The following is a 25,264-nucleotide window of genomic DNA, read 5'->3' on the forward strand; positions in this document are numbered from 1 at the left end:
TTTCGTTCAGACCTATATGGCAGAAGTGCATCTTACCTGTGCTTCGATGTATGCTATGCGGAGAAGAATGCGTGTTGGACACCTGTCTTACACTACAATCAGCAGTACCAATGGATATCGATACTTTGCTAAGTCCAGTAACGGCTCATGCATCGTGTTGTCCCCAGCGGTTACCAATCCTAATGATGGCATTCGTTGAAACTTCACCACTACGATTAGGTGGCAATGAAGCAAGAAATGAGAGCAACATCACCCAGGTACGACCTTCTGTGAGCATTGCTGATCCAGACACCGATGATAGCAATCATTCTCACGACTGCCCGGTTACGGCATTGTCATCCTTGGTCGAACTTTCACCTGAAGCTGTAGACTGTTTCTTTGCACATCTATCTGAAGTAATGTTTTCCCCTGAACCGAAAGAATAACTTTTTAACAAACCGGCACACAGCGGTCCCCTGAACTCTTAATTTGGCCTTCAGTTTTGATGAACAAAAGCTACTGAAAACATGTGGAACAATTTTTTCCCTTGAAAACGAAATTATTTTTTCCAAAAATTCCAAAATATTTACCTTTTTTTTAGCACATGTACTCTGCTTACAGTAGAACTAGTCATAAAGAACAGAGCTTCTATTTTGAGTAATTCTAGAGACAAAATATTACCTCAGCCTCTAGCACACTTACAAGTAATTTCATTTATAGGTGATGAAATAGTCTCGACTTTCTTTTCTGTAATTAAGAGACATTTCATGTGTAATTTTCACAAATCGTTCAGCTAAATATATATGCATTTCTTTGAATTATTACACTGCTTAAAAACGTACAGTACCTATAATCTTTCGTGTATTTCGCATACACCATTTCGAATGAAAAATGTATTTAATATCCCTATAATGGCATAAGAAACAGATCCATATTTCAGTAAATCGCCCTTGCAGCCCAAGGCATGGCAAAAGCTACTTCCTTAGATTCCTAGAAAGCACAACGAGTTCTTTCAACACACCAAACCTCCAGCAACCTGGGAAATCCCTGCTTGCTTTGTTTTGATTTGTAATAGAACTCCTGCGAGCACTGTAAGAACGGCCAGTTCTTAGTGACATCTTTATTGACGTCTTAGGTCCAAACCTTACGTCAAACTCGGCACCTTTCAGGTATAAATATACCAACGTTGCCTTAAGCAAACACACGGTGGTGGTTTCGGAGCAGAGCAGCTAATCTACTTGCAGAGAGCCCAGCAGACGCAGAGAGCCCACGGACGCTGCCCCTCTTCTTTGACGCGCTGAGAAAGACGCTGTCTCTTCTCGTGCTGAGAAAATCCAGCCTACCCTTGCGGGTGACTGGGATAACGAGTCCTGAGAGAGAGATACCAGACCTCCTACATTCTGTTCCCAAGGTACAGTGCTGACTAAACCCTTAGAGAGAATTCTTGAGTCAGATTTTTGGCAAAAACCTACTTAACTTAAACTGCTACTTACTTACTCCTTCCCACGTATTAGGCTTAGGTCAGGTACACCGGGGTAGGCGTATTTTAGAAGCACCAGTTGAGCACGTTAGCCTATGTATATATGTATATATATTTTATCTATTTTAAAGTGTCTTATGGCTAAGAAACCATATCAATGCATTTACAGTATTATTTCATAATATTCCTTTTACTGTATGTACTTTACTTTACATTGAGTATTGCAATTTGGGCAATTCATTTCTCTTGCATGAGAAGGAAGACTGCTCAATAAATAATACCTTTTATTGAAAACGCCCGTCTCTCTATTCTCTGCACTCTGGTGAAACTAAGAATGCACATCTGACTGAGTGAAATAGCTGTCTATTGTTTTCACACGACTCTAGAGATTGACTCTTATTCTGAGGGAGCAAAGTTGTCATGTTTATGCGGTTGTCGGAAGCTGAATCCCTTCTTGTCTGAGCCAGGGAAGCTGATCCCTTCCTATTCATTCAAGAAAGTTTCCAGTGACCTCTGAGCTAGCTGGCGCAAACCTAAATTAAGTCTAACATAGTCAGTAGAGACCTAGATGACCTCAGTCCTACGTCTACACTGCTGTTTATGTTATTCCAATGCGCAGGGCCTATAGGGAAAATAGGAACTACACTACAGGCGTGGCACAGAGATCTTACCAATTTATAAAAAAGGCGACTGATCTAGCCCCAGCAACTATAGGCCAATAATCCTTATTGATTCTATACAAAAGATAATGGCAAGAATGGTGTTGAAAATAAATCAGGAATGGATCGTTGACAATGACATACTGACACCGCTCCAGGCAGGATTCCGTACCCATGTGAGCACTTCCGCTTTGCACTAACATACTGGCCTGTTGTAGTGATTGCAGGAGGTACTGTACTATCTATGTTGCCTTTGTGGGCTTAAAGTCTGCATTTGATTTAGTCCCCCGAAACAAACTCTGGTGGGCCCTAAAGGACCTACGGGTGTGATTAGACCTACTATCCATAGTTGTGGGGCTACATGAGGAGAATTTCGCCCAGGTGCATTGGAGCACACCGGGCAACAACAGAAATAAATTCCCTGTAACCAAAGGGATCCGCCAAGGGCGTGTTATGGCCCCAACATTATTTTCATTATTCATTAATGTGGTAGTTAACTACTTTACCGCCTTCCGAACGATGCACCTACACTCGCAGGAATAAAAATAACGATACTCATATTCGCAAACGACACTCTTGTCATCTCGAACACACAGAGAGGACTGCAGCGGTCATTAACACTTTTTGAAGAATTCTGCAAGGCCAGCGGTTTTGTGATAAACACGAGCAAAACCAAATTCAGGGTCCTCCTTAAGCATCAGGCAATTAAGGGGAGTGTACTCTTAAACAATGAATACCTTGATCAGACCGACGTTTTTAATACGTAGGGATCACCCTTGGAAAAAAACGTAACTGGAAACCCCAGATAGAAACCATGGCTTTAAATCATCGCCAATTAGCGGGTGCACTGCTGAAACAACATAGGTCCTCCCTAAACAAGCATAGAAGCCCAGTCTTGAAGCTTTACAACACTAAAGTCATATCTTTTGTACTCTATGGTGCAGAACCATGGGGCTAAGACAACCTGACACCATTAATTTTAGCCCAAAATAAGGCATCACCGGCCTCCCGCAAAACAATCCACTCAAGCCCCTATACTATGACCTAGGCTGCAATTTTTTGGAGTAGATCGCAATGTTTCGCATGATAGCATTCTGGCGTAGCCTAGGACTATTCCCGAACTATCACACTACGCCAGTGCATCAAAGATGTCTGTGAAGCCGAAACCTCATGTAAGATAACTTGGCTGTAAAAGGTGAAAAACACACTGGTTAACATGGGTTTGAGACAATTATGGGATGACCCAGTGGGCCAACAGTTCCCCTCTAAAAAGGAAATGAAGGAGCTCCATTAGTCCATGGTCGTAACGACCAGTACCCAAGCCATGGTGAGTCAAATTTATAGAGTTCAAGCCATGTCCACAGTACGAACCATACTGGGATGTCATATCCAAGTCCAGAGACAGAAAACTCTTTCCAGTTTTGGGTGGGTACATTGCCATTGAAATTTCTAACCCACAAATGGCATGACTCCAATGATAGCAGATGCCATTTGTGTGAAGAATATGAGGAAACCTATTCACACATTTTATTTGTCTGTCCCGCTTATAAGGCCCCCCAGGGAAAAATGGTTAAAACCATCATGTAGGGGGCGTGGCTTGCAGCCGTGGGGAATGGTGCTGCCTAGACGAGCTCCTTCCCTTTCGCGAACACCTTGAGCAATCCTAAGCCGTCCAAGTCCGTGGGCTGCAGTGGAATGGTGGGGTTTTGTCTTCTGATCCCCTGTGCCACCTTTTGAATCACCCCCCGCAGCATCTTCCTCTGAGAAACGCTCCGGATTGTGTGTTGCTCCGGCCGGGGAAATGGCGACATGTACTGAAGCCAGACACCGGTCCAGCCCCAAGAGAGCTGCTGCCTTCAGTGGGGTGCAGCGATTGTCGGCGGCGACGCGGGACCTAGGCTGGTAAGTCCACATCGCCCGACTTTATACGGGAGGAGTGATGGTGACGACCCAGCGGACGCCCTGATACTGGAGGCCCCAGCTTTGCGGCCTACGTGGTGAGAGGGGCTAGGCGGCAGCGGACGGACCGGTGGGGGCGCCCTGCGGAGGCCGGGGGTGTCGTACGGAGGTCGCAAGCAGTGGCAATGGTGGGCCTTGCCGGGTACACTGGCCCTATTGAACCTATGTCCGGCGGAGAGGGCCCGAAAACACAGGTCTGAGTGGTGGCTGCAAGTTGAGCTGCCGTCCAAGTTCATGGGCTGCAGTGGAATGGTGGGGTTTTGTCTTCTGATCCCCACCCTTTGAAACCCCACCGCAGCGTCTTCCTCTGAGAAACGCTCCGGATTGTGTGTTGCTCCGGCCGGGGAAATGGTGGACCCAGGAAGCGACCTGTACTGAGTAGCGGCCCTAAAGCCAGACGCCGGTCCAGCCCCAAGAGAGCTGCTGCCTTCAGTGGGGTGCAGCGATTGTCGGCGGCAACGCGGGACCTAGGCTGGTGAGTCCGCGTCGCCCAACTTTATACGGGAGGAGTGATGGTGACGACCCAGCAGACGCCCTGATACTGGAGGTCCCAGCTTTGAGGCCTATGCGGTGAGAGGGGCTAGGCGGCGGCTGACGGACCGGTGGGGGCGCCCTGCAGAGGCCGGGGTGCCGTACGGAGGTCGCACGCAGTGGCAGTGGTGGGCCTTGGCAGGTACACTGGCCCTATTGAACCTATGTACGGGCGGACAGATCCCGAAAACACAGGACTGAGTGGTGGTTGCGAGTTGAGCTGCCCGGCAGCTGCTGCGGCCCTTGAACTGCGACCCACTGCAGTGTGCACCTAGAGGTGGTGGCGCTTGAACACCCTGTGGAAGCCTGATAATATACTTGTGGTTGGGGAGCTGCATAACTTCAGAAGCTGGACTGGATGCTGGCTAGTGCCCACTACATTGGGAAGGTGCAAACCACTCTTGGTATCATGTGTAGGGCCTAAGTGGAGGAAGAGTGTGCAGAGTGGTATGTTGATCATTGCCTCAGGAGACAGGATAGGCAACTGTGTTCACCCTGCTTAGCTCCCCTATGGACACCGGGAGTATGTGGGGTGCTGCGAGCTGGAGCCTGATGGGCCTGGTGTAAGGACGCTTTCCTACTGCAGAGACTAGAGGTGCGGACCTTCACTGTGGGTTGTGCGCTGGGGGTGTGGCGCTGCTCCTGGAGGCCCCTGTTTTTGTGCCGGAAGTGTCGTGGTGGGTGTCGGCCCCCACCGGGACGCTTTGAGCTACGGAAATACTGGTACCGACGAGAACTGTGGAAAAGTTCTGCCTGTAGAATCTGACAAGGTGGCAAGGACATTTTTACCTAGTCAAGGGGGCAGCTGTTCCCTGACTCTTGAGATCATCTGTGGTGAGTGAGGACCAGCTTGGGTGTTGGGACCCGGGGGGGGACACCTCCCGGTGCGGGGTTCTGCCTCGGTTGTCTCCATCACTTGGATGCGGCTGTGTCCGTGGGGCCGCCCTCTCATATCATATCATATCAACAAGATTTGTAAAGCGCGCTACTCACCCGCAAGGGTCTCAAGGCACTGACGGGGGGGTCGCTACTGCTCGAACAGCCAGGTCTTCAGTTGTTTCCTGAAGGAGAGATGGTCCTGGGTCAGCCGAAGGTGAGTGGGGAGGGAGTAGCATGTCTTGGCCACCAAGTAGGAGAAGGATCTTCTTCCTCCAACGGTGGATTTGCGAGTACGTGGGACGGAGGCGAGAGCGAGGTTGGCGGATTGGAGCTGGCTGGTCGGTGTGTAGAATGTGAGGCGGCTGTTGAGGTACTTCGGGCCCGTGTTGTGGAGAGCCTTGTGTGCGTGGGTGAGGAGTCTGAACGTGATCCTCTTGCTGACGGGGAGCCAGTGCAGATCTTTCAGGTGGGCAGAGATGTGGCTGTGGCGAGGGATGTCCAGGATGAGTCGTGCTGAGGCGTTCTCTATGCGCTGGAGTCTTTTCTGGATTTTGGCAGTGGTGCCAGTGCAGAGGGTGTTCCCGTAGTCCAGACAGCTGGTGACGAGGGTGTGAGTGACCGTCTTCCTGGTTTCGGTGGGGATCCATCGGAAGATCTTTCGGAGCATGCGCAGGGTGTTGAAGCAGGAGGACGAGACGCGTTGACTTGCTTGGTTATCGTGAGGGAGGAGTCCAGGATGAAGCCCAGGTTTCGTGCGTGGTCCGTTGGCTTGGGTGCGGCGCCCAGGGCAGGGGGCCACCAGGAGTCGTCCCAGGCAGAAGGGGATGGTCCGAGGATGAGGACTTCTGTCTTGTCTGAGTTCAGTTTCAGACGGCTGATCTTCATCCATTCCGCGACGTCTTTTATTCCTTCCTGGAGGCTGGCTTTAGCGGTGGTGGGGTCGTTGGTGAGGGAGAGGATCAGCTGGGTGTCGTCGGCGTAGGAGATGATGTTGAGGTTGCGTTGGCGAGCGATGTCTGCGAGAGGGCTCATGTAGACGTTGAAGAGGGTGGGGCTGAGTGAGGATCCTTGCGGAACGCCGCAGATGACTTCGGTGGCCACGGATCGGAACGGGGGGGAGGCGGACTCTCTGGGTTCTTCCGGCGAGGAACAAGATGATCCACTCCAGTGCCGCTCCTTGGATTCCGGTGTTGCTGAGGCGCTGTATCAGGGTGCGGTGGCATACGGTGTCGAAGGCTGCTGAGGGGTCTAGGAGGATGAGGGCAGCAGTTTCCCCGTTGTCGAGCAGGGACCTGATGTGGTCGGTGGCTGCGATGAGGGCGGTCTCGGTGCTGTGGTTTGCTCGGAAACCGGACTGTGAGGGGTTGAGGGATCCGTTGGTCTCGAGGAAGGCGGAGAGTTGTCAGTTGACGGTCTTCTCGATGACTTTGGCTGGAAAGGGGTGGAGCGAGATGGGGCGGACGTTCATGAGGTCCATGGGGTCCGCGGTGGGTTTCTTCAGGAGGGCGCTCAGCTTGGCATGTTTCCAGCTCTCCGGGAAGGTGGCGGATACGAAGGAGCTGTTGATGATGTTCCGGAGTTGGGGTGCGATGATGGAGCCGGCTTTGTTGAAGATGTGTTGTGGGCAGGGGTCGGTAGGGGAGCCGGAGTGGATGGTGTTCATCAGGCGAGTGGTGTCTTCGGTGCTGACAGGGGTCCAGGTGCAGATGGTGGTGGTGGGGGGCGCTGGTTCAGTGGTTGGGTGCGTGGTCAGTGCGCCGAAGCTGTTGTGTATGTCGGCGATCTTGCGGTGAAAGAACGAGGCGAGTGAATCGCAGAGGTCTTGCAAGGGTGCGATCTCGTTGTTGCAGGCGTTGGGGTTGGAGAGCTCTTTAACGATGCTGAAGAGTTCCTTGCTGTTGTGGGTGTTGTTGTCCAGTCGTTCTTTGAATGTTGTCTTCTTGGTGGTGCGGATCAGCTGGTGGTGTTTGCGGGTGGCGTTTTTGAGGGCTGTCATGTTTTCTGCTGTCTAGTCGTGGCGCCAGGCTTTCTCAAGGGTGCGGTACAAAAGGGGGTGGTGATGGACGGAGCATTTGAATCAATCAAACACTCACACCCAGTCAAAAGATCTGGGTTTAATCCATCACCGTTCTTTAGCCCACTCTGCCACCCCAGTTCAGACATGGCTATATGCAAATCAGTCTGACCCTGTGCCTCATGGGAACAGTCCAGCCCGAACTGCCAAGCCATGTCTTCCCTGGACCGGAAACAAACTTCCGAGGACCGGTTTCTGGCATTCGAGCCATCTTCAGCCCGGCTTGCTTGAATCCAGTGGCAAAGTGAGCAAGGGACTCACGTCTGAGCATAGCCTGCCACACTTATGATGGCCAAAAGCGGTACAAAAGGGGGTGGTGACGGACGGAGCATCTGAATCAATCAAACACTCACACCCAGTCAAAAGATCTGGGTTTAATAAATCACCGTTCTTTAGCCCACTCTGCCACCCCAGTTCAGACATGGCTATATGCAAATCAGTCTGACCCTGTGCCTCATGGGAACAGTCCAGCCCGAACTGCCAAGCCATGTCTTCCCTAGACCGGAAACAAACTTCTGAGGACCGGTTTCTGGCATACCAGCCGTCTTCAGCCCGGCTTGCTTGAATCCAGTGGAAAAGTGAGCAAGGGAATCACGTCTGAGCATACCCTGCCACACTTATGGCAGCCAAAAGCGGTACAAAAGGGGGTGCTCACTTTGTCCTTGTGGCCAAGTGGGCCATGTGGGAGGGAGGAGCAGCTGGGAGGCGGGAGCGGGGTGGCCACTGGGCGGACAAGGACGGGGTACAGAAAGAGAAAAGGGGGCGGGCCGCAGGGGAGCTGCGGCGGGGAGGGGGAGAAGAGGCAGGAAACAGTCACTGGCACACGGAACGGCAAAAAATACAGGGACAAAAGCAAGGACAAAGAAAACAAAGAAACTGGCACTAAGTAATCCACAGGTCACACGCAAACAATCCTGGCAGACAGGCACTCAGCTGGAGCGAGGCAGCAGCTGAGGGCTCACGGTAGTAGCGGAGGGGTCAGGGGTCCTGGGCACTCACGGGGGAGAGCCGCGCGGTGTGTGGAGCGACCGGCCCTGCAAGCAGGGACAAGGTCACAGATCACCACCGTGCGGCGACCTCCATAAATGGCCAAGTGTGAGGGAGGAGCAGCTGGGAGGCGGGAGAGGGGTGGCCAATGGGCGGACAAGGGCGGGGTACAGAAGAGAAAAGGGGGCGGGCCGCAGGGGAGCAGCGGCGGGGAGCGGGGAAGGGGAGAAGAGGCGGGAAACATTCACGGGCTCACGGAACGGCAAAAAATACAGGGACAAAAGCAAGGACAAAGAAAACAAAGAAACTGCCACTAAGTAATCGACAGGTCACACGCAAACAATCCTGGCAGACAGGCACTCAGCTGGAGCGAGCCAGCAGCTGAGGGCTCAGGGTAGTAGCGGAGGGGTCAGGGGTCCTGGGCACTCACGGGGGGGAGCCGCACGGTGTGTGGAGCGAACGGCCCTGCAAGCAGGGACAAGGTCCGGACTGAGACGGTGCACTCTGACCCCACAGCGGAGACCAGTCGGCTAGAGGAGCAGGACTGACGGGCTGGGCGTGGGTCTGATGAGTCTAGAACTGGCAATATACTCAAGTAGAGGGGTTTGGGCAGGGAGGTGGGAAAACTCACTGATGCGAGACTGTTTTTTGTATTCAGTGGTCTATGATATGGTGCTATTTGCTGGATATATAGATGTGATATGTTGCTTTGTTACTGTTATAAGAGGATGGATGTAAAACACTATATTTGTGATATATGTCTGCAGGTGGGGAGGGGTCGGTTCTCTCTGCATTTTCTGCATTTCAGGGGGGGATGTGAGAGGCACTCTGCCGTGTTTGGGGGTGGGTAGCTCTAAATCCACGGGCAGGGAGGCAGGGAGGGGGGCGGATTTGGGGGTAAGGGGACGAGGGGTGTTTTGCAGTTTTCAAAGTTGTGGTGAACTCATATGCTGCAGATTAGATAGATTTCGGACCATAGGTTTGGGAGCTGAGTTCCAAGGTGACTATACTGTGTTGCAATGTTTTGTCTTCTTTGTTCTTATTCAATGCGACAGACTGAGATGTGATGGTGCTGCCTATGCTTGTGAGTTGCTTGCAGAAATGATTACTGTATTATTGACCTTCTGGGGGATGGGTGCTGAACGCCACTCAGTGCTATCTGTCTTTTCCTGGAATATCAATGGTTTCGGTGATAAAATAAAGAGGGGTGTTGTCCAGCAGTACCTGAAGAGACAGGCCCCAGATCTCGTCCTACTACAGGAAACCCACTTGGTTGGCAATAAAAGTAAGGCACTTAATAGATGGGGGTATAGGCTCTTAGTACATGCGGATTAAACCACCGGATTTCGCGGCACGTGTATCCTGGTTAAGAAAAACACACCCTTGATCTTCCACAACACGTGGGCGGATCCAGGAGGGCGGTTTGCAGTAGCTGAGGCCCAATGGGAGTGGAGGGCCCTGAATGTAGTGTCTGTCTATCTGCCGCCAGTGCTGGGTAGGGATGCCCTGATGGAATTAGGCCAGGTGTTGACCAAACTTCCTGACGGTGCTTTGCTAATGGGTGGGGACTATAACATGACAATGGACGATACGGTTGATAGGTACCCGCAGAGACAGGGGGCTAGGCCAAATGACCTAATGATGGAATTTACCACGGCAATGGACCTCTCGGACGTGGGACGGGAGCTGTAGACTGCAGACTCTGGCTTCACATATTTTTCTAGTGTGCATGGTAGTCTCTCTCAAATAGACTACTTTTTAACATACATGGCCTCAGTGGGTAATTTTAGAAATCCCCGGACATATACCTGAGGCATCTCAGATCACTCCCCGGTGGGAGTGGAGTTCACTCATGGAGAGCGGCAACAGAGCTGCACCATTGTCATCAACCCGTGGCTGTTTAAAATTCCGGATATCAAGGAGGAGCTCGGAGTGCAACCAGGGTACTTCCTGGAAGAAAATTTAGGGTTGGTGGAATCGGCGCAAATATTATGGGAGGCGTATAAAGTGGTCCTGAAAGGGTACGCCCTGTCGTTGAAAGTGAAGTATCTTGCTAAAAAGCATGAGACTCTGGTGCAGTTGGAAGAGGCCCTTCGAGAACTTGAGGCGGCTCATGGGTTAAATCCTTCAGAGGAGGCACTACATTGCTTGACATTGAAGCAGGAAGAGTATAAAAATAAATCACGTGTGAGAAGTTAGCCTGGCATATGATGTCCACTAGTTCTAGTGGGCACCTTGTACCAGTCTAATCGACCCTTATTGATGGTGGTTGTAAAGTGGTTGTAAAGTCAACCTTATAGAAAGATAGCCTAGTGGTAGCATGGACCAGCAGTCATCAGGCTAAGACTTCAGAGAGCTTATTAAGCAAGTTGTTTTACCAATTATAATCCCTTGAGTACCAAATGAAAGGACACCACACAAGGTATATATCAAATATAAAAGTATGTATTCTAAACACAACCCCTCTGCACTCTTTAGGAGGTCAGAGGTAAAAATGCAATACAAGTCACTTTGAGTTGATATACGATAAGTTGCACAATATTTGTTTTGCCCTAGGGGCCTCACAAACCATATACTAAAATAGTGGTATAAGAACCATGAGAGAATAAGAAAGCAGGCCTGGGGCCTGTGGAATCGCTGGGGCTACTCTAAACGACCAAAGGTTAGGAAGTAGGAGGCCCACAGGAGACACGTGCAGTGTCTAAACACAGGCGTGGGTTACCATTGACTTTCTACGGGAAACATATAAGTTACAAATATACAATTTAAGGAAACTTCGGATGGACTACGATGGAACCCTTTTAAACTAGGACACTTCGAGAGTCAAGACCCACGGGAGCACCAGAGTACTCGTGTTACCTCACCCAGGGAAAGCCGGGTGCATAGGTGTCTTTTCTGTTCGGGTTTCGTCGCCGTTTTCAATGGAGAGCTGCAAAGAAGTGCTGCAGGCGACCAGAGGAAAAGTGTCCGGGTGGATCCAAAGGTGGATCGAAGATCTGTAGAACCTGAAAGCAGAAGGGACAGAGTCTGGGTCATTTGCCAGTGACTAGGATGGAACCAGGAAGGAACCAGGAGATGTCGGGTAATTTCAGGTGAAGATGTGAAGTTTGTCTCTTCAGCCACGAGGACCAGGAGGCGTCGACGATGACCAGGAGCTGGATTCAAGCTGTCCCACAAAGGATCTAGTTGACTGCGATGTCGGTATCCGGACTGGACCCAACAAGCCTAGGCAAACGCAACCCATGCAGGATGTCGAGAATGGCTTCGGTGCAGGCCAGCAAGGTCTAAGGAACTTCTCCTTTGTAGGGATGTTGAAGCAAGCCTGGATCAACCAGGAAAGCAAGTTAGATGTAAAAGAAAATCTTCAGGCGGCTCACTAGCCAGCGGACTAAGAACCGGGAAGACGCGTCGAGCTGAAATGAAGAGCGGGCTCCACGGGACACTGGTGCTCGGTTCTGGGGCTTCTCGTAGCCCAAAGCACAACTGCGAGATACTTCGGTAGTCAATGCAGTTAGCAAAATGCAGGATGTCTCTCGTGCCCGCCACGGGTCTCAGCTTTGCTGAAATTGAAGGTCGGGGGCAGAGATGTCTGGAAGTCCATGTCCTGTGTCGTAGATTCTTCGGGATCCGGCGGGAGCCTCAAAAATGCAGACCGGCAAAGTTGCTGCTGGTCTATGTTTGAACAGGGTGGTCCCTCCTTGACCACAAGGGAGATGTCTTCCGTCTTCCAGTCAAAATGGAATGTCGAAGGTCCAGGATTTATGTTTCAGAATTTTGTCCAGGGTAATCTAAAGTCCTAGGGACACAGCTCCTATACTTATACTGAGTTTAGAGGCTGGGCTACCCTTAAGGTTCCTCCTATGGGTGGACCTCGGAAGGGGGTGGTTACACCCCTTTCCCTTTGTCCAGCTTCGCGCCAGAGCTGGGGCAGAGTGCCCCAGTAACCGGTTTGAACTGGGAAATGCATGGAGCACCTTGTGTGCCCTAGGCAGTGTCTGGAAAGCGTTCACTGAATGCAGCCCTCCCTGCCCCAATACACAAAAGCCTGTCTGGGGAGGTGCTGGCACCTCCCTGGACAGGAAACCTATTGTCCAGGCCTCCCCAGCCGGAATTTCGTCCAGCAACAGGAGGTCGTGTCTGTGGCAGCAGCATCCATTTTGTGATGCTGAGGCTCTGTTTAACTTTAACTGGGTAAACCAGTAACTACATGTCTTCTTCCTCTAAAAGGGTATGGCTATATCATAGAACAGCTATAAGGAGATGGTTCCGAAAGCTGCAGAGGGGCTCAGCGCGTGCTAGGGCACCCTCTCACATAAAACCAAGCACTCTGCCTCCAGGATTGTTAAGGCCTGCCATAGGAGTGACTTATAGGTGTATATGTCTCTATATGTATATATAGATATAGGTATACTATATCTAAGTAAGGGGTGTTTACAGACCTGTGGTGTCAGTTTGTAAGGCAAACCAGGGGTGGCACAATATATGCTGCAGCCCCTGGTAGGCCTAAGGTGCACCTATGCCCTTTGGACCTATGGTACACTATACAGGGGCTCACAAGGGTGACCGAGTAACCAATCTGGTATGTACCTAAAGTACATGGTATCAATTTATAGAGAGAACAGCTGGGCTGTGGGTCTGATTGGCAGGCCCACAGCCACACTAAAGTCGAAAAACCAATGAATCACAGCAAAAAGTGGGGGTAACCATAGGAAGCAGACCCTACTCTCCTACAACGTGAACACATGTTGGCTAAACAGGTGGCTACTCAGCACAGACTCTATGAGCTTGGAGCTTGGTAGTTTAGTCTGCCCTGTTCCCATGATGCACTGGGCCAGGGACAGACTGATTTGCATATAGCCAGGTTCTGAGCTGGGATGGTGCAGTGAGATAAATAACGGTGATGGATCAAGCCCTGATCTTTGGACTGGGTAAGAGTGGTCTGCTTAATTCAGACACTCTGTTCATCACCACCCCCTTTTCTGAATCGTTTTTGGCCACTATAGGTGTGGCAGGGTATACTCAGACATGAGTCCCTTTCTCACTGCACCATCAGGATTCAAGCAAGCCGGGCCGAAGACGGCTGAAATGCCAGAAACCGGTCCCCGGTAGCTTGTCTCCTTTCTGGTGAAGAATTGGCTTGGTAGTTTAGTCTGCCCTGTTCCCATGATGCACTGGGCCAGGGACAGACTGATTTGCATATAGCCAGGTTCTGAGCTGGGATGGTGCAGTGAGATAAATAACGGTGATGGATCAAGCCCTGATCTTTGGACTGGGTAAGAGTGGTCTGCTTAATTCAGAAACTCTGTTCATCACCACCCCCTTTTCTGAATCGCCTGACCAATGTCTAGCCAGTATAGTTGTTATCCATAAGGCCGGAAAGCTGATGGACGACTGTTGTTCTTATAGGCCGATTTCACTAATTAACATTGAGGCAAAGGTCTTGGCAAAGGTCCTCGCCATGCGACTGGGAACAGTAATTTCCTCTCTGGTGCACCCGGACCAGTCCGACTTCATGCCTGGGAGTAACACTGCCCTTAACATCCGTGAACTCTACAATGTGATGGCGCGTCGGGAATATTTGGAGGAAGATGCAATAATACTGTCACTTGATGCATCCATGGCCTTTGATTCGATCGAATGGCCGTGTCTTTTTGAAGTTCTGGTGAGAGCTGGGTTGGGCCCTAAATTTATACGGTAGGTGCGGTTGCTATATACTGACATTCAGGGACAGGTCAGAGTCAACAACTATACGTCCCGAAAGTTCACCTTGAGGAGAGGCACCAGACAGAGGTGTCCTCTGTCACCACTGTTGTTTTCCCTTATGCTGGAGCCTTTGGCGGCCTGCATCCGGCGAGACGCAATGGTGCGGCGTTTTAGATAGTCAGATGACTGTGAAGATAGAATATCTCTATATGCCGATGACATATTGTTATATCTTACCTCTCCGTACAAATCGATCCACACTGTTCTTAACATTTTCACAAACTATGGGAAATATTCAGGATACGCAATCAACTGGAGTAAATCCGTGCTATATGTGTTACATGGGCAGACCCCCTGTCTCCCTAAAAACTGTGCGCTGCAGGTCTCGGCGGATGGCTTTAAATACCTCGGAGCCCTCATAACACCAGATCTGGCTCTCTTTTACAGCCGAAATTTGGCACCCCCATCGGCTAGGCTGCGCTCAGATGTTAAGCATTGGAGGTCGCTACCTCTGTCGCTGGTGGGTTGCGCTGCTCTTTTTTAAATGCTGGCCCTCCCCAGATTTTTGTACATACTCCAGAACTGCCCGCACAAGATTTCAGATGCATATTTTGTAGCAGTGGAAGGGGAGATTCGCACTCTGTTGTGGGATGGAAGGGCCCCGAGAATTGCACTTCAGAAATTGATGAAAGGGTGGTATGATGGGGGCATTGCGCTTCCCGATATACGGTTGTATTACTGGGCCTCCCACTTGGTGGCTGTAAATAGATGGCTGTAAGCCCCACCAGATGACCCGGCATGTGCCCTGGAAAGGTATCAGATGGATAGGTTGGGGTATCTCGGGGCTCTGTATTCCCGCCCTAACAAGCAAAGATATATTGGCCCCACTCTACATACGATACAGATCTGGCGATTAGCTAACTCACGTCTGGGCTGGACAGGGGTGCTCACTAAGACAACGCCATTGTGGTCTTCACAGAAGCTCGGCATGCTTTGCTATCACCGGGGGTTTGACAGAAGAAAGGTCATTGGTATCTCGACAGTCAAAGATATGATTAAAAGAGGAGCGATTCTCAAATTTGAGGAGTTATAAAAGACCTATCAGTTGGCCCCGGGAGAGGTTTTTAGGTATCTGCAAATTAGGCATGCTTTGCAAACGGCCTTCCCTAACTGCGAGGATATACCGGAAGCGTCACCCTTTGAAGACCCCCTGTTGGATGGGCTGTTGCAATCCAAGGCGATCTCCTTGAACTATAAAAAACTTTGTAATAATATGCCTAATTCTTTCGGAAAGCTTAAGGAACGATGGTAGGAAGACCTTGAGCCGATAGACGAAGAAGATTGGCGACAGGAGTTAATGTCACCTAGAGAGGCGGCAATCACGCTTAGATTCAGGTTAATCCAGCTTCATATCCTGCACCGCTCCTATATGACGGGAATAACACTAGAGAAAATTGGATCTCCACAAGATGACCTTTGTTTAAAGGGTTGCCGACAGCCGGCCACCTTTTATCATATGGTGTGGGACTTCCCATTAGCGTGGAAATTGTGGGACTGGGTCATGACTCATGTGCAATCTGCACTGGGGAAGACGTTTAGCCAGACACCCCGCTTAGGCCTGCTTAATATATGGGATGATAAGGACCTAACTGAGACTGAACAGCAGTTCGTGACGCTGGGCTTCACGCTGATTAAGAGGGAGATAGCGAGAGGATGGGGTGGAGGGGCGCCGCCGGCAGTGGCAATATGGTTGAAAGAATTAGACAGATGTATGGTAGCTGAGAAAGAAGTGTTTATAGCCAGGGGGTGCCCGAAGAAGTGGGATAGAAAATGGTCAAAGTGGAATTCCTATAGGGGAAAGATATGTATATCACCTGTGGTGGAATTGGAGCTGCGAAGCAATAGAGACAGAATAGCGACTGTTTAATACATATGTTTTTTTCGACCTTTGTCCTAAATGCAGCGAAACATGTAACTTGCAGGTATTGTGTGTAATTATTGCCTATTTATCTGTCTTGCAATTGATCAATAAAAATATATATATTTTTAAACATTATGTAGAAATATGGGCACCAGGTCTAGTACTGTTGCATTGCAAATATTGCTGGCAAACACAAATGAACTGTGCATAATAGCAACTGCCAAATTTCTGAGCTGGATGTGGTCATTTCGTGATAACATTTTAAAGATCTCTGTGGCCATCCAATCCAGTTGCCAGCAAACAGAATAAAGTTGGTGTATACATTAGTTAGGCCACTGCTAATATTGGCCGAGTAATGATTAATGAAAACCTCTGTTTTTGAACAAGTGCGGTTGCTGTAATAGTTGCCCTCATCCACTTAGTGCTTGTTGGTGTGTATGTGATGTACATGGCTAATAACGTACAATATTATGTAGCTCATTTTATGGTCTATTGGCCCAAGCACTTTTTATTCTATTTCAATCAACTGTTCATTTTTCTGATACTTTTACGAAACAGATATATATTCTTTAAAAAAATGTAAGTCATATATGAGAATATTTGGTTTTATGGCTTTTTTTTCTCACTTTCCTATGCTCTTGATGCCTTTGAAACCCAATAGTGAACTTCTGTAAATATGCCAAGTACTATGGTTAAAAAGGCATTAACCACCCTAACGAAACATTGAGTGTATTGTAGTGAATGTCTTTCGTGATCTTGGTGATCGAAATAAAGAATATGAACTGAAGTTAACTTATTATCCACAGGCATACGGCCTCATATAGGGGATACTTGTGGGCGGCTGAAAGCCCAGTTGAATAAACTATCAAACGGGTCATTGAAGGGCTGGAGACACAATTTAAATGAGGATTTACAAATATTGACTAACAGACCACTGACAAATGCAGAAACCCTGTTGATGTGAATGTTAACACCAGCTTTAAAGATTTAGAATTACGTAATCACGAATACCATCTTGTATTGGGAGACATCTCCAGGATCTCTAGCTTCATATCGAGCCACTTCAGAGGCTGCAGGTCTTGATTTACATTCTCTACAGATACACAAACTTAAACCTAGAGACATCACCCTAATTGAGACTGGGGTTGGAATTCAAATTCCCCCTGATCATTTTGGATTGATTGCTCCTCGATCTGGGCTTGCTTTAAAAGGCATCCAGGTTTGTGAGGGGTAATATGGACGTTGATTACCTAGGAGAGATTAAAATAATCTTATTGAATAGTGGAAAGACAGAATTAGTGATATAGCCTGGAGATTGTATTGCACAAATAAATTCTCATTATGCCACTTTAAGGGGGTCTGTTTAAAAGGGGCCTGCCCCAGCCCTTCATATTGTGCGAGGAACCAGAGGGTTTTGTCTACTAACAAAAACCCAGGATTCGAAGTATGGGTGGAGTCCCCAAATGGTCTCCCTCAGCCTGCAGACATTATTGCCACTGGATAAGACAATGTTCTGGTCCTGATTAGACCAGGACAATAGAAATGGGAATATGTACATGTTGATAAATGTTACTTGCAATCATCATACTTGTTTTCTTTGTTTCTTTTAGATCATGGCAGGAAGTGTCTTTTCTCTGCTTGCTGTGAGTGGAGTGTTTTCAGGTGTGTGCGCCCGGCACCAGGAGGGTCCAGGGATATCAACAGCTGAAAAGTCAATCCGCCCATACCGAGTACTTACCTAACTCCAACAGCTTGATAATGTCTGGATATATCTTGCTCAAAATGTGTTGAACATATCATGCTTTTCCCTGCAGAATATCAAGTGCACCCTAGACATCAGCTCCACGTGCTTAGTTGCCGTACCCACTCCTGCTGGCATTTTACTGCAAATGTTTAATACAACAAATACTGATGAAGCGGTGGAGGAGAATGACATCAGAACCCATTTGTGTTTGTATGAATACTGCATTTTTTTGCCTCTGTTGTTTTAATCTTTCTGATCATTCTGCAGCTATACAGGCACATCTTAACAATTTGCATAATTTAATAAAAGAAGTGCAAAAGAAGTAGAGGGTTGTGGGATTGGTTATTTGGATGGTTACCAGATTTAGGTCAATAATTTGCCTCTTGATATAATTTTGCTGTTGTATTCAATAACACTTAGACACCCACTCATACACTCAGGTACTCGCCCCCCACTGACAGACACATTCATACACATTCAGACACTGATACATACACTCACAGACCCACTCACAGACCTGCTCAGACACTGACATGCACTCATGAACCCACTCAGACACTCATGCACCCACTCACAGACGTACTAAGACACTCTCGTGCCCACTCACAGACCCATTCAGACACTCATGCACCCTCTTACAGAAAAACTCATACTCTCTCACACCCACTCACAGACCTACTCAGAGACTCACGCACCAACTCACAGACCCACTCACCGACTCATGAACCTACTCACAGGCTCACGCACCCACTTGCAGATTCATTCAAACACTCATGCACTCACTCACACACTGACTCACACACTCATGGAGGCACTTCAAAACCCACTCAGACACTCACACCCACCCTCACAGACCTACTCAGACAGTCTAACACGTACTCATAGACCCACTCAGACACTCATGCACCCACTCACAGATGTACTCAGACACTCTCGTGCCCACTCACAGGCTCAGACACTCATGCACCCACTTACAGATCAACTCATACTCTCTCACGTCCACTCACAGACCTACTCAGAGCCTCACACAACAACTCACAGCCACACACAGAGGTTCACACACCCACTCACAGACCCACTCAGAGACTCATGGACCCACTCATAGACCCACTCAGAGGCTCACACACCCACTCACAGATGCATTCAGACACTCGTGCACTCACTCACATACTGACTTACACACTCCTGGAGGCACTTGTAAACCCACCTAGACACTCTCACACCCACTCAATGACCCGCTAAGACACTCACTCACCCCCTCAGAGACTCACCGACATACTCAGACACTTCTGCTCCCACTCACTCATCCAGAGACTTATCCATCAACTCACATTCTCAGACACTCTGGCACCCAATCACATATCCACTCAGAGACTCACACACCCACTCACAGGCCCACTTAGATACTTATGTACCCACTCACAGACCAACTCACAGGCTCACGCACCCATCACAGATTCATTCAAACACTCATGCACTTACTCACACACTGACTCACACACTCATGGAGGCACTTGCAAACCCACTCAGACACTCTCACACCCACTCAGACACTCACACACTCACTCACAGGCCTACTCAGACACTCTAACACATACTCATAGACCCACTCAGACACTCATGCACCCACTCACAGATGCACTCAGACACACTTGTGCCCACTCACAGGCTCAGACACTCATGCACCCACTTACAGATCAACTCATACTCTCTCACATCCACTCACAGACATACTCAGAGACTCCCACAACCCACAGCCAGACACAGAGATTCACACACCCACTCACAGACTCATGTACCCACTCAGAGGCTCATACACCCACTCACAGATGCATTCAGACACTCGTGCACTCACTCACATACTGACTCACACACTCCTGGAGGCACTTGTAAACCCACCCAGACACTCTCACACCCACTCAATGACCCACTAAGACTCTCACTCAGCCACTCAGAGACTCACGACCTTTTCAGACACTCCTGTCCCCACTCACTCATTCAGAGACTTATCCATCAACTCACAAACATTCTCAGACACTCTGGCACCCAGTCACAGATCCACTCAGAGACTCACACACCCACTCACAAGCCCACTCAGATACTTATGTACCCACTCAGACACTCATGCACTCACTCCCACTGAGCCACTCAGACACTCTTAAAGGTTAAAGTTGATTATAAGTTTACTTTAACCTTTTGGGTTTTAAAGTGAATTTTTAAGGTTTTGTTTTTTGAACAAGCAAATTATCCTACCATCTTAAGGGACAGCTGAGGAAGAGAATATCTCACAATATTATGCACACAATGTAATAGACACACAAACATGAGACACAAGGGGGCAGCCAGATAGGTAAGCATTAGAAAAGCCAATAGGTCTTCCCAATGGCTTGGCAATGTGTTTTAGCCATGTTGTACACCAGTTTAGCTGCTGTTCAGCATGGCTAAAAGTTAGTGGCATGGTGTGTCGTAGAGTGGCATAGAGTGGAATGGCATAGAGTGGAGTGTCACAAAGTGGAGTAGAGTGGCACAGAGTGGATATGAGAGCCGTAGAGTACTGTGCCGTAGAGTGGAGTGTCATATAGTGGAGTGGCATGGAGTAGAGTGGAGTTGAGTGAATTGGAGTGGATTAGAGTGGAGAAGATTAGAATTATTTTTAGACATGCTGACATGACACACACGTTCGGGCTGGAGTTTCACAGTGCCTGTCGGCAACTGTCTTATAGAGCCAGCACCAGGATTCCATACGTTATTTGTACAGTGGTCATCCAAAAAGTAAGTTTCTTCACACTAAAGGCAGTACTTAATTTGAGCTGGTGGTTGCAGATGAGGCCCAACCACACACATTTTTGTGGACCGGCACTAACTTTTCCTCATCAGACTTTGACGAAAAGTAAGAGAGAGAAAAACACAAAATAGGAAAAGAAAGAGGAAGGGAGGACGGAAAAACAGCAACAAACAAATAATGCAAAGATGAAAGGGAAGCTGCAAGAGTGAGATAAAGTTGAAGGTGGGGTCAGGCGGTAGAGACATGAGGTTGCCTCAACTCCATACAGCCTGGGGATTCAGTACTTCTGACATTATATATCTTTGAGCAGTATTTTGGGCACCGGAACTTATTCTTTTACAAATTAAGCACTGGCTAAAGGTAAGTATTTGCTATGATGTTCCAATCCTCCTTACTTGCAGGAGACAGATAGAAGTGTTGCATTGTCACTTACTGGCAAGGGCGTCCTCTCCACTAGCACCCATTCTTTTACCAAGGGTGGTGTTTCCATCTGTGGAGGAGATTCACAGCTCTCTAATCGTTCAGATGGTTCTTCCAGAGGCACCTGGGGCTTCTCCGGAGGCTTCTCGTTCTCCTGTCAGAAAAAAACACAGAAATGTTAAAGACAGGCTTCACATAAATGAAAATCTGGTGAATTTACAAGGATAAATTACTTACCTTTAACACTAATCCTATGTATTGGGAATGCTGTCTGCATCTATAAACTGTAGAATATCTCCACGCATGTGCAGTATCCCTGGGACACCACTTTTTCAAATTGGCTAAACAAACATAGTGCTATATTTTAGGAATTCTACGGGAGCCAGCCTTCTCATTATGCAGTGCAGGGTCGGTGAGGCAGTTTGTTCTGGAGGAAATACGAGTGGGAGTATCATTCTATACCGATTTTTTTGCCATCCCATTTGGGAAAGACAGGTTGTTAATGGATTCAGAGAGGATACCTTTGACCTACAACTAGGATTACAGGAAAGTAACTTTTCCTTCTCTGTCATTGGATTCTCGTTGACATCCATAAAAAGTAGAATAGCAACCGAGGAGGTATGCAAATGTAAAGGAGAATAAAACTGAAGTATATGTAAACAAAAAAATTGCACAAGGAAACCAGATCTACCGGAATAGCAGCTCAGAAGACAATGCAGTAATGTTTGGTGAAAGTGTTGCCATACTTCTAATTTGCTGATCTGCAGATCTTTGCATTTGGCATATTTCTAATCAAAGCAGTGCTGGCTGCCTCTCCATTTGCTCCCCTTCCCAGTAGAATGTGATTTTGGTATATCTAGGACAGTTCTGTCCCAGTTATGCCAAAAGCACATTCTATTTATCTATGAATTGCTTTGATGAAGCCATACAAGATAAGACTGCTTTGTAGTTTAAGCTGCTATTTTGTTTTTCTAATAATTTTGGTTCTGTCCAAGTAGTATTTTGGAGCGCTCTTTACCTCTGGGGTATGGAGAGCTCTTTCTGCCAGAGAAGAATGATCTGGAAAGAAAATTGGGAGTGATATTGTTTGGGGGACATGAAAATCGGATATTATTTTGAACAGGAATGACTGCTTAAGATTAATTTTTTGATTTGGCGTAGTGGAAACAAGATATGGTTCCTACAAATACAGAGCTTGAAGGCCACTCGCACTTTTGGCAGAAGTTAGGCCACAAGAAAAACTATTTTGTAGGAAATGTACTGCTCTGCCTTGTGCATGGGCTCAAGTGGAGGAAGTATAAATGAATAGCATTTCTCTCACGAGAAAATGGTCCTTTCACTTACAGCTTAAATGTCCAAAACTTTTGGACTTTTCAAATTCATTGATCCATAAAGAAAAATTCAATTGAAAAAAGCTTGAAAATAAAGTTTATTGGCATCGACTAATCAGTCGTTATCCAAAGGATTTTTATTCAATCATCCATAGTGAATATGTTTTTAAAAGAAATCTTCCATTTGTCAAAACATGATGAAGTTCAAGTTAATCATATGCAATTCCGTATCCCTAATGCATTTCGGGCTGGGTGTTGCCCTTCGTCAGGGGTAATTTTAGTTCTGAAAATAAAGCAAGGTATTTCTAAGTCAAATGTGTAGGATCACAGCAATGGGCGTATGTACACAGGTCAAACTGTGCCAAAGATACGCGGATAAATGCCATTCCAGTTTGAACACGGCCATATGCAAATCAGTCTTGACCCTCCGCCCAATAGTGTTGGATTATGCTTGTTTATGCTCCTTAATGTCATGTATAAGTTAGCTTTTGCTACGCCATTTTCTTTAGTCAGGCGCCATTTTATGTACTGTTCAAACCTAATCGGGTTTGATTTCAAGAAATGCCCCTTGCTAAGTTTGTTCCTGTAACGAGGAACTGTTTGTGCCAGTGCATAGCTTTTCCTGATAAAGAACCTCCCCCACCTGTCTGGCAGTGTGATCGCAGCCCAGGGCGGAACAGCCTTGAAAGTGTTCTGAGCTGTACAAGATACAAGAGTAGTAAATCTGTTGGGAATATTCAACTGTGGGCGTGGTATTAGTTGACAATGCAATGCATTTAATATATCTTTATGCTTACAGTTCCTCATTTCCCTCTGTACTACTCTCTGGAGACTGTGCAGACAGAGCCACACTCTGAGCGTATATAATTAATGATTATTGGTGTATATTCTCCACTCTTTCTCTGACTCTTCATATAGCTTGGAAGACTGAGAGGTGGTCAGTGGTGACCCCGGTGGCCCTAGTCAGTTCACTTCCTTCAATAGGAACAGTCCAGCCCAAACTGCCAGGCCAGGTCTTTCCTGAACTGAAAACAAGCATCATAGGGCCGTCCTTCAATCGTGTGTATTTTGCTTTCTCGCCTTAAGTGCACTGGGTATGCCCACATGTGGGTCCAAGCCTCACTGTGCCACTGGATTCACGCTATCTTGGCTGATGAGGGGTGAAACCCCGAAACTGGTCCTAGGATGTTTGTTTCCATTACAGGGAGGACATGGCTTGGCAGTTCGGGGTGGACTGTTCCCATGAGGTACAGGGTCAAGACTGATTTGCATATGGCCAGGTCTAAACTGAGGTGTCATAGTGAGTAAAAGAATCATGGATTTAACCCAGATCTCTTGACCATAGGTGAATGTTTTGATTTGTTCTGCATTCCGTCCATCAATTCTGAGTCCTTTCCTGTTAAAATTAAGGCAGGGGGGCAGCACCTGTTCATGGTAAGGCACTTTTACAGGGGTGCAACAGGTGATCCGCCGGTCATGGTAAGGCATCTTCACAGGGGTGCAGCAGGTGTTGCACCTGTTCATGGTAAGGAATCTTCACAAGAGTGCAGCAGGTGCTGCGACTGTTCTTGGTAAGGCATCTTCACAAGGGTGCAGCAAGTGCTGTGCCTGCTCATGGTAATGCATCTTCACAAGGGTGCAGCAGGTGCTGCGCTTGTTCATGGTAAGGCATCTTCACAGGGGTGCAGCAGGTGCTGCTTCTGTTCATGGTACGGCATCTGCACAAGGGTACAGCAGTTGCTGCGTCTGTTCATGGTAAGGCATCTTCACAGGGGTACCGCAGGTGCTGCACCAGTTCATGGTAAAGTATCTTCACAAGGGTGCAGCAGGTGCTCAACCTGTTCATGGTAAGATATCTTCATAGGGGTGCAGCACCTGTTCATGGTAAGGCATCTTTACAGGGGTGCAGCAGGTTCTGCTCCAGTTCATTGTAAGGTATATTCACAGTAGTGCAGCAGGTGCTGCACCTGTTTATGGTAAGGCATCTTTTCAGGGGTGCAGCAGGTGCTGCACCTGTTAATGGTAAGACATCTTCACAAGGGAGCAGCAGGTGCTGCGCCTGTTCATGGTAAGGCATCATCACAGTGCTGCAGGTGCTACGCATGTTCATGGTAAGGCATCTTCACAGTGTAGTAGGTGCTGCACCTGTTAATGGTAAGGCATCTTCTAAGGGGTGCAGTATCTGTTCATGGTAAGACATCTTTACAGGGGTGCATTAGGTGCTGCGCCGGTTCATGGTAAGGTATCTTCACAGTTGCACCTGTTCATGGTAAGGCATCTTCACAGCGGTGCAGCAGCTGCTGCGCTCGTTCAAGGTAAGGCATCTTCACAGCGGCGCAGGAGGTACTGCGCCTGTTCAAGGTAAGGCATCTTCACAGCGGTGCAGCAGGTGCTGCGCCTGTTCATGGTAAGGCATCTTCATAGTGGTGCAGCAGGTGCTGCACCTGTTCATGGTAAGGCATCTTTGCATGGGTGCATCAGGAGCTGCACCTGATCAAGGTAAGGCAACTTCACAGCGGCGCAGGAGGTACTGCGCCTGTTCAAGTTAAGGCATCTTCACAGCGGTGCAGCAGGTGCTGCACCTGTTCATGATAAGGCATCTTCACAGTGCAGCAGGTGCTCCAGATAAATCACACCAGCCTCCAGCACAAGGATGGGACCCGGAAGAGGAAGACCTGCATGCACCTCGACATTCCTTTCTCATTGTCTTTTTTTGCATATCCAGCTGCTGCTGTGCTTATTCGTCTGTCATATAACATCTTTTTAGTATATTTTTCCAAGTATTACTAATGTTAGCTGATTAGCAGTGGAT

General features: G+C 48.2%; 1 protein-coding gene across 5 annotated transcripts in view; it reads right to left on the bottom strand.

The window, feature by feature from the left end:
* Nucleotides 1–25,264, bottom strand: part of LOC147679034 (uncharacterized) — a 463,018-nt gene that overhangs the window by 187,266 nt on the left and 250,488 nt on the right. For all 5 annotated transcript variants that reach the window (XR_015300871.1, XM_086942773.1, XM_086942772.1 and 2 more), the window contains exon 4: nucleotides 21,135–21,275. Coding sequence is in view for 4 of the 5 variants with exons in the window: in XM_086942773.1 (XP_086798899.1) it covers nucleotides 21,135–21,275 (141 nt within the window). In the remaining variant the exon portion in view is untranslated. The remainder of the gene's footprint in view (nucleotides 1–21,134; nucleotides 21,276–25,264) is intronic.

Source organism: Lissotriton vulgaris, chromosome 11 (genome assembly GCF_964263255.1).
Source record: "Lissotriton vulgaris chromosome 11, aLisVul1.2, whole genome shotgun sequence".
Lineage (NCBI taxonomy): Eukaryota > Metazoa > Chordata > Amphibia > Caudata > Salamandridae > Lissotriton > Lissotriton vulgaris.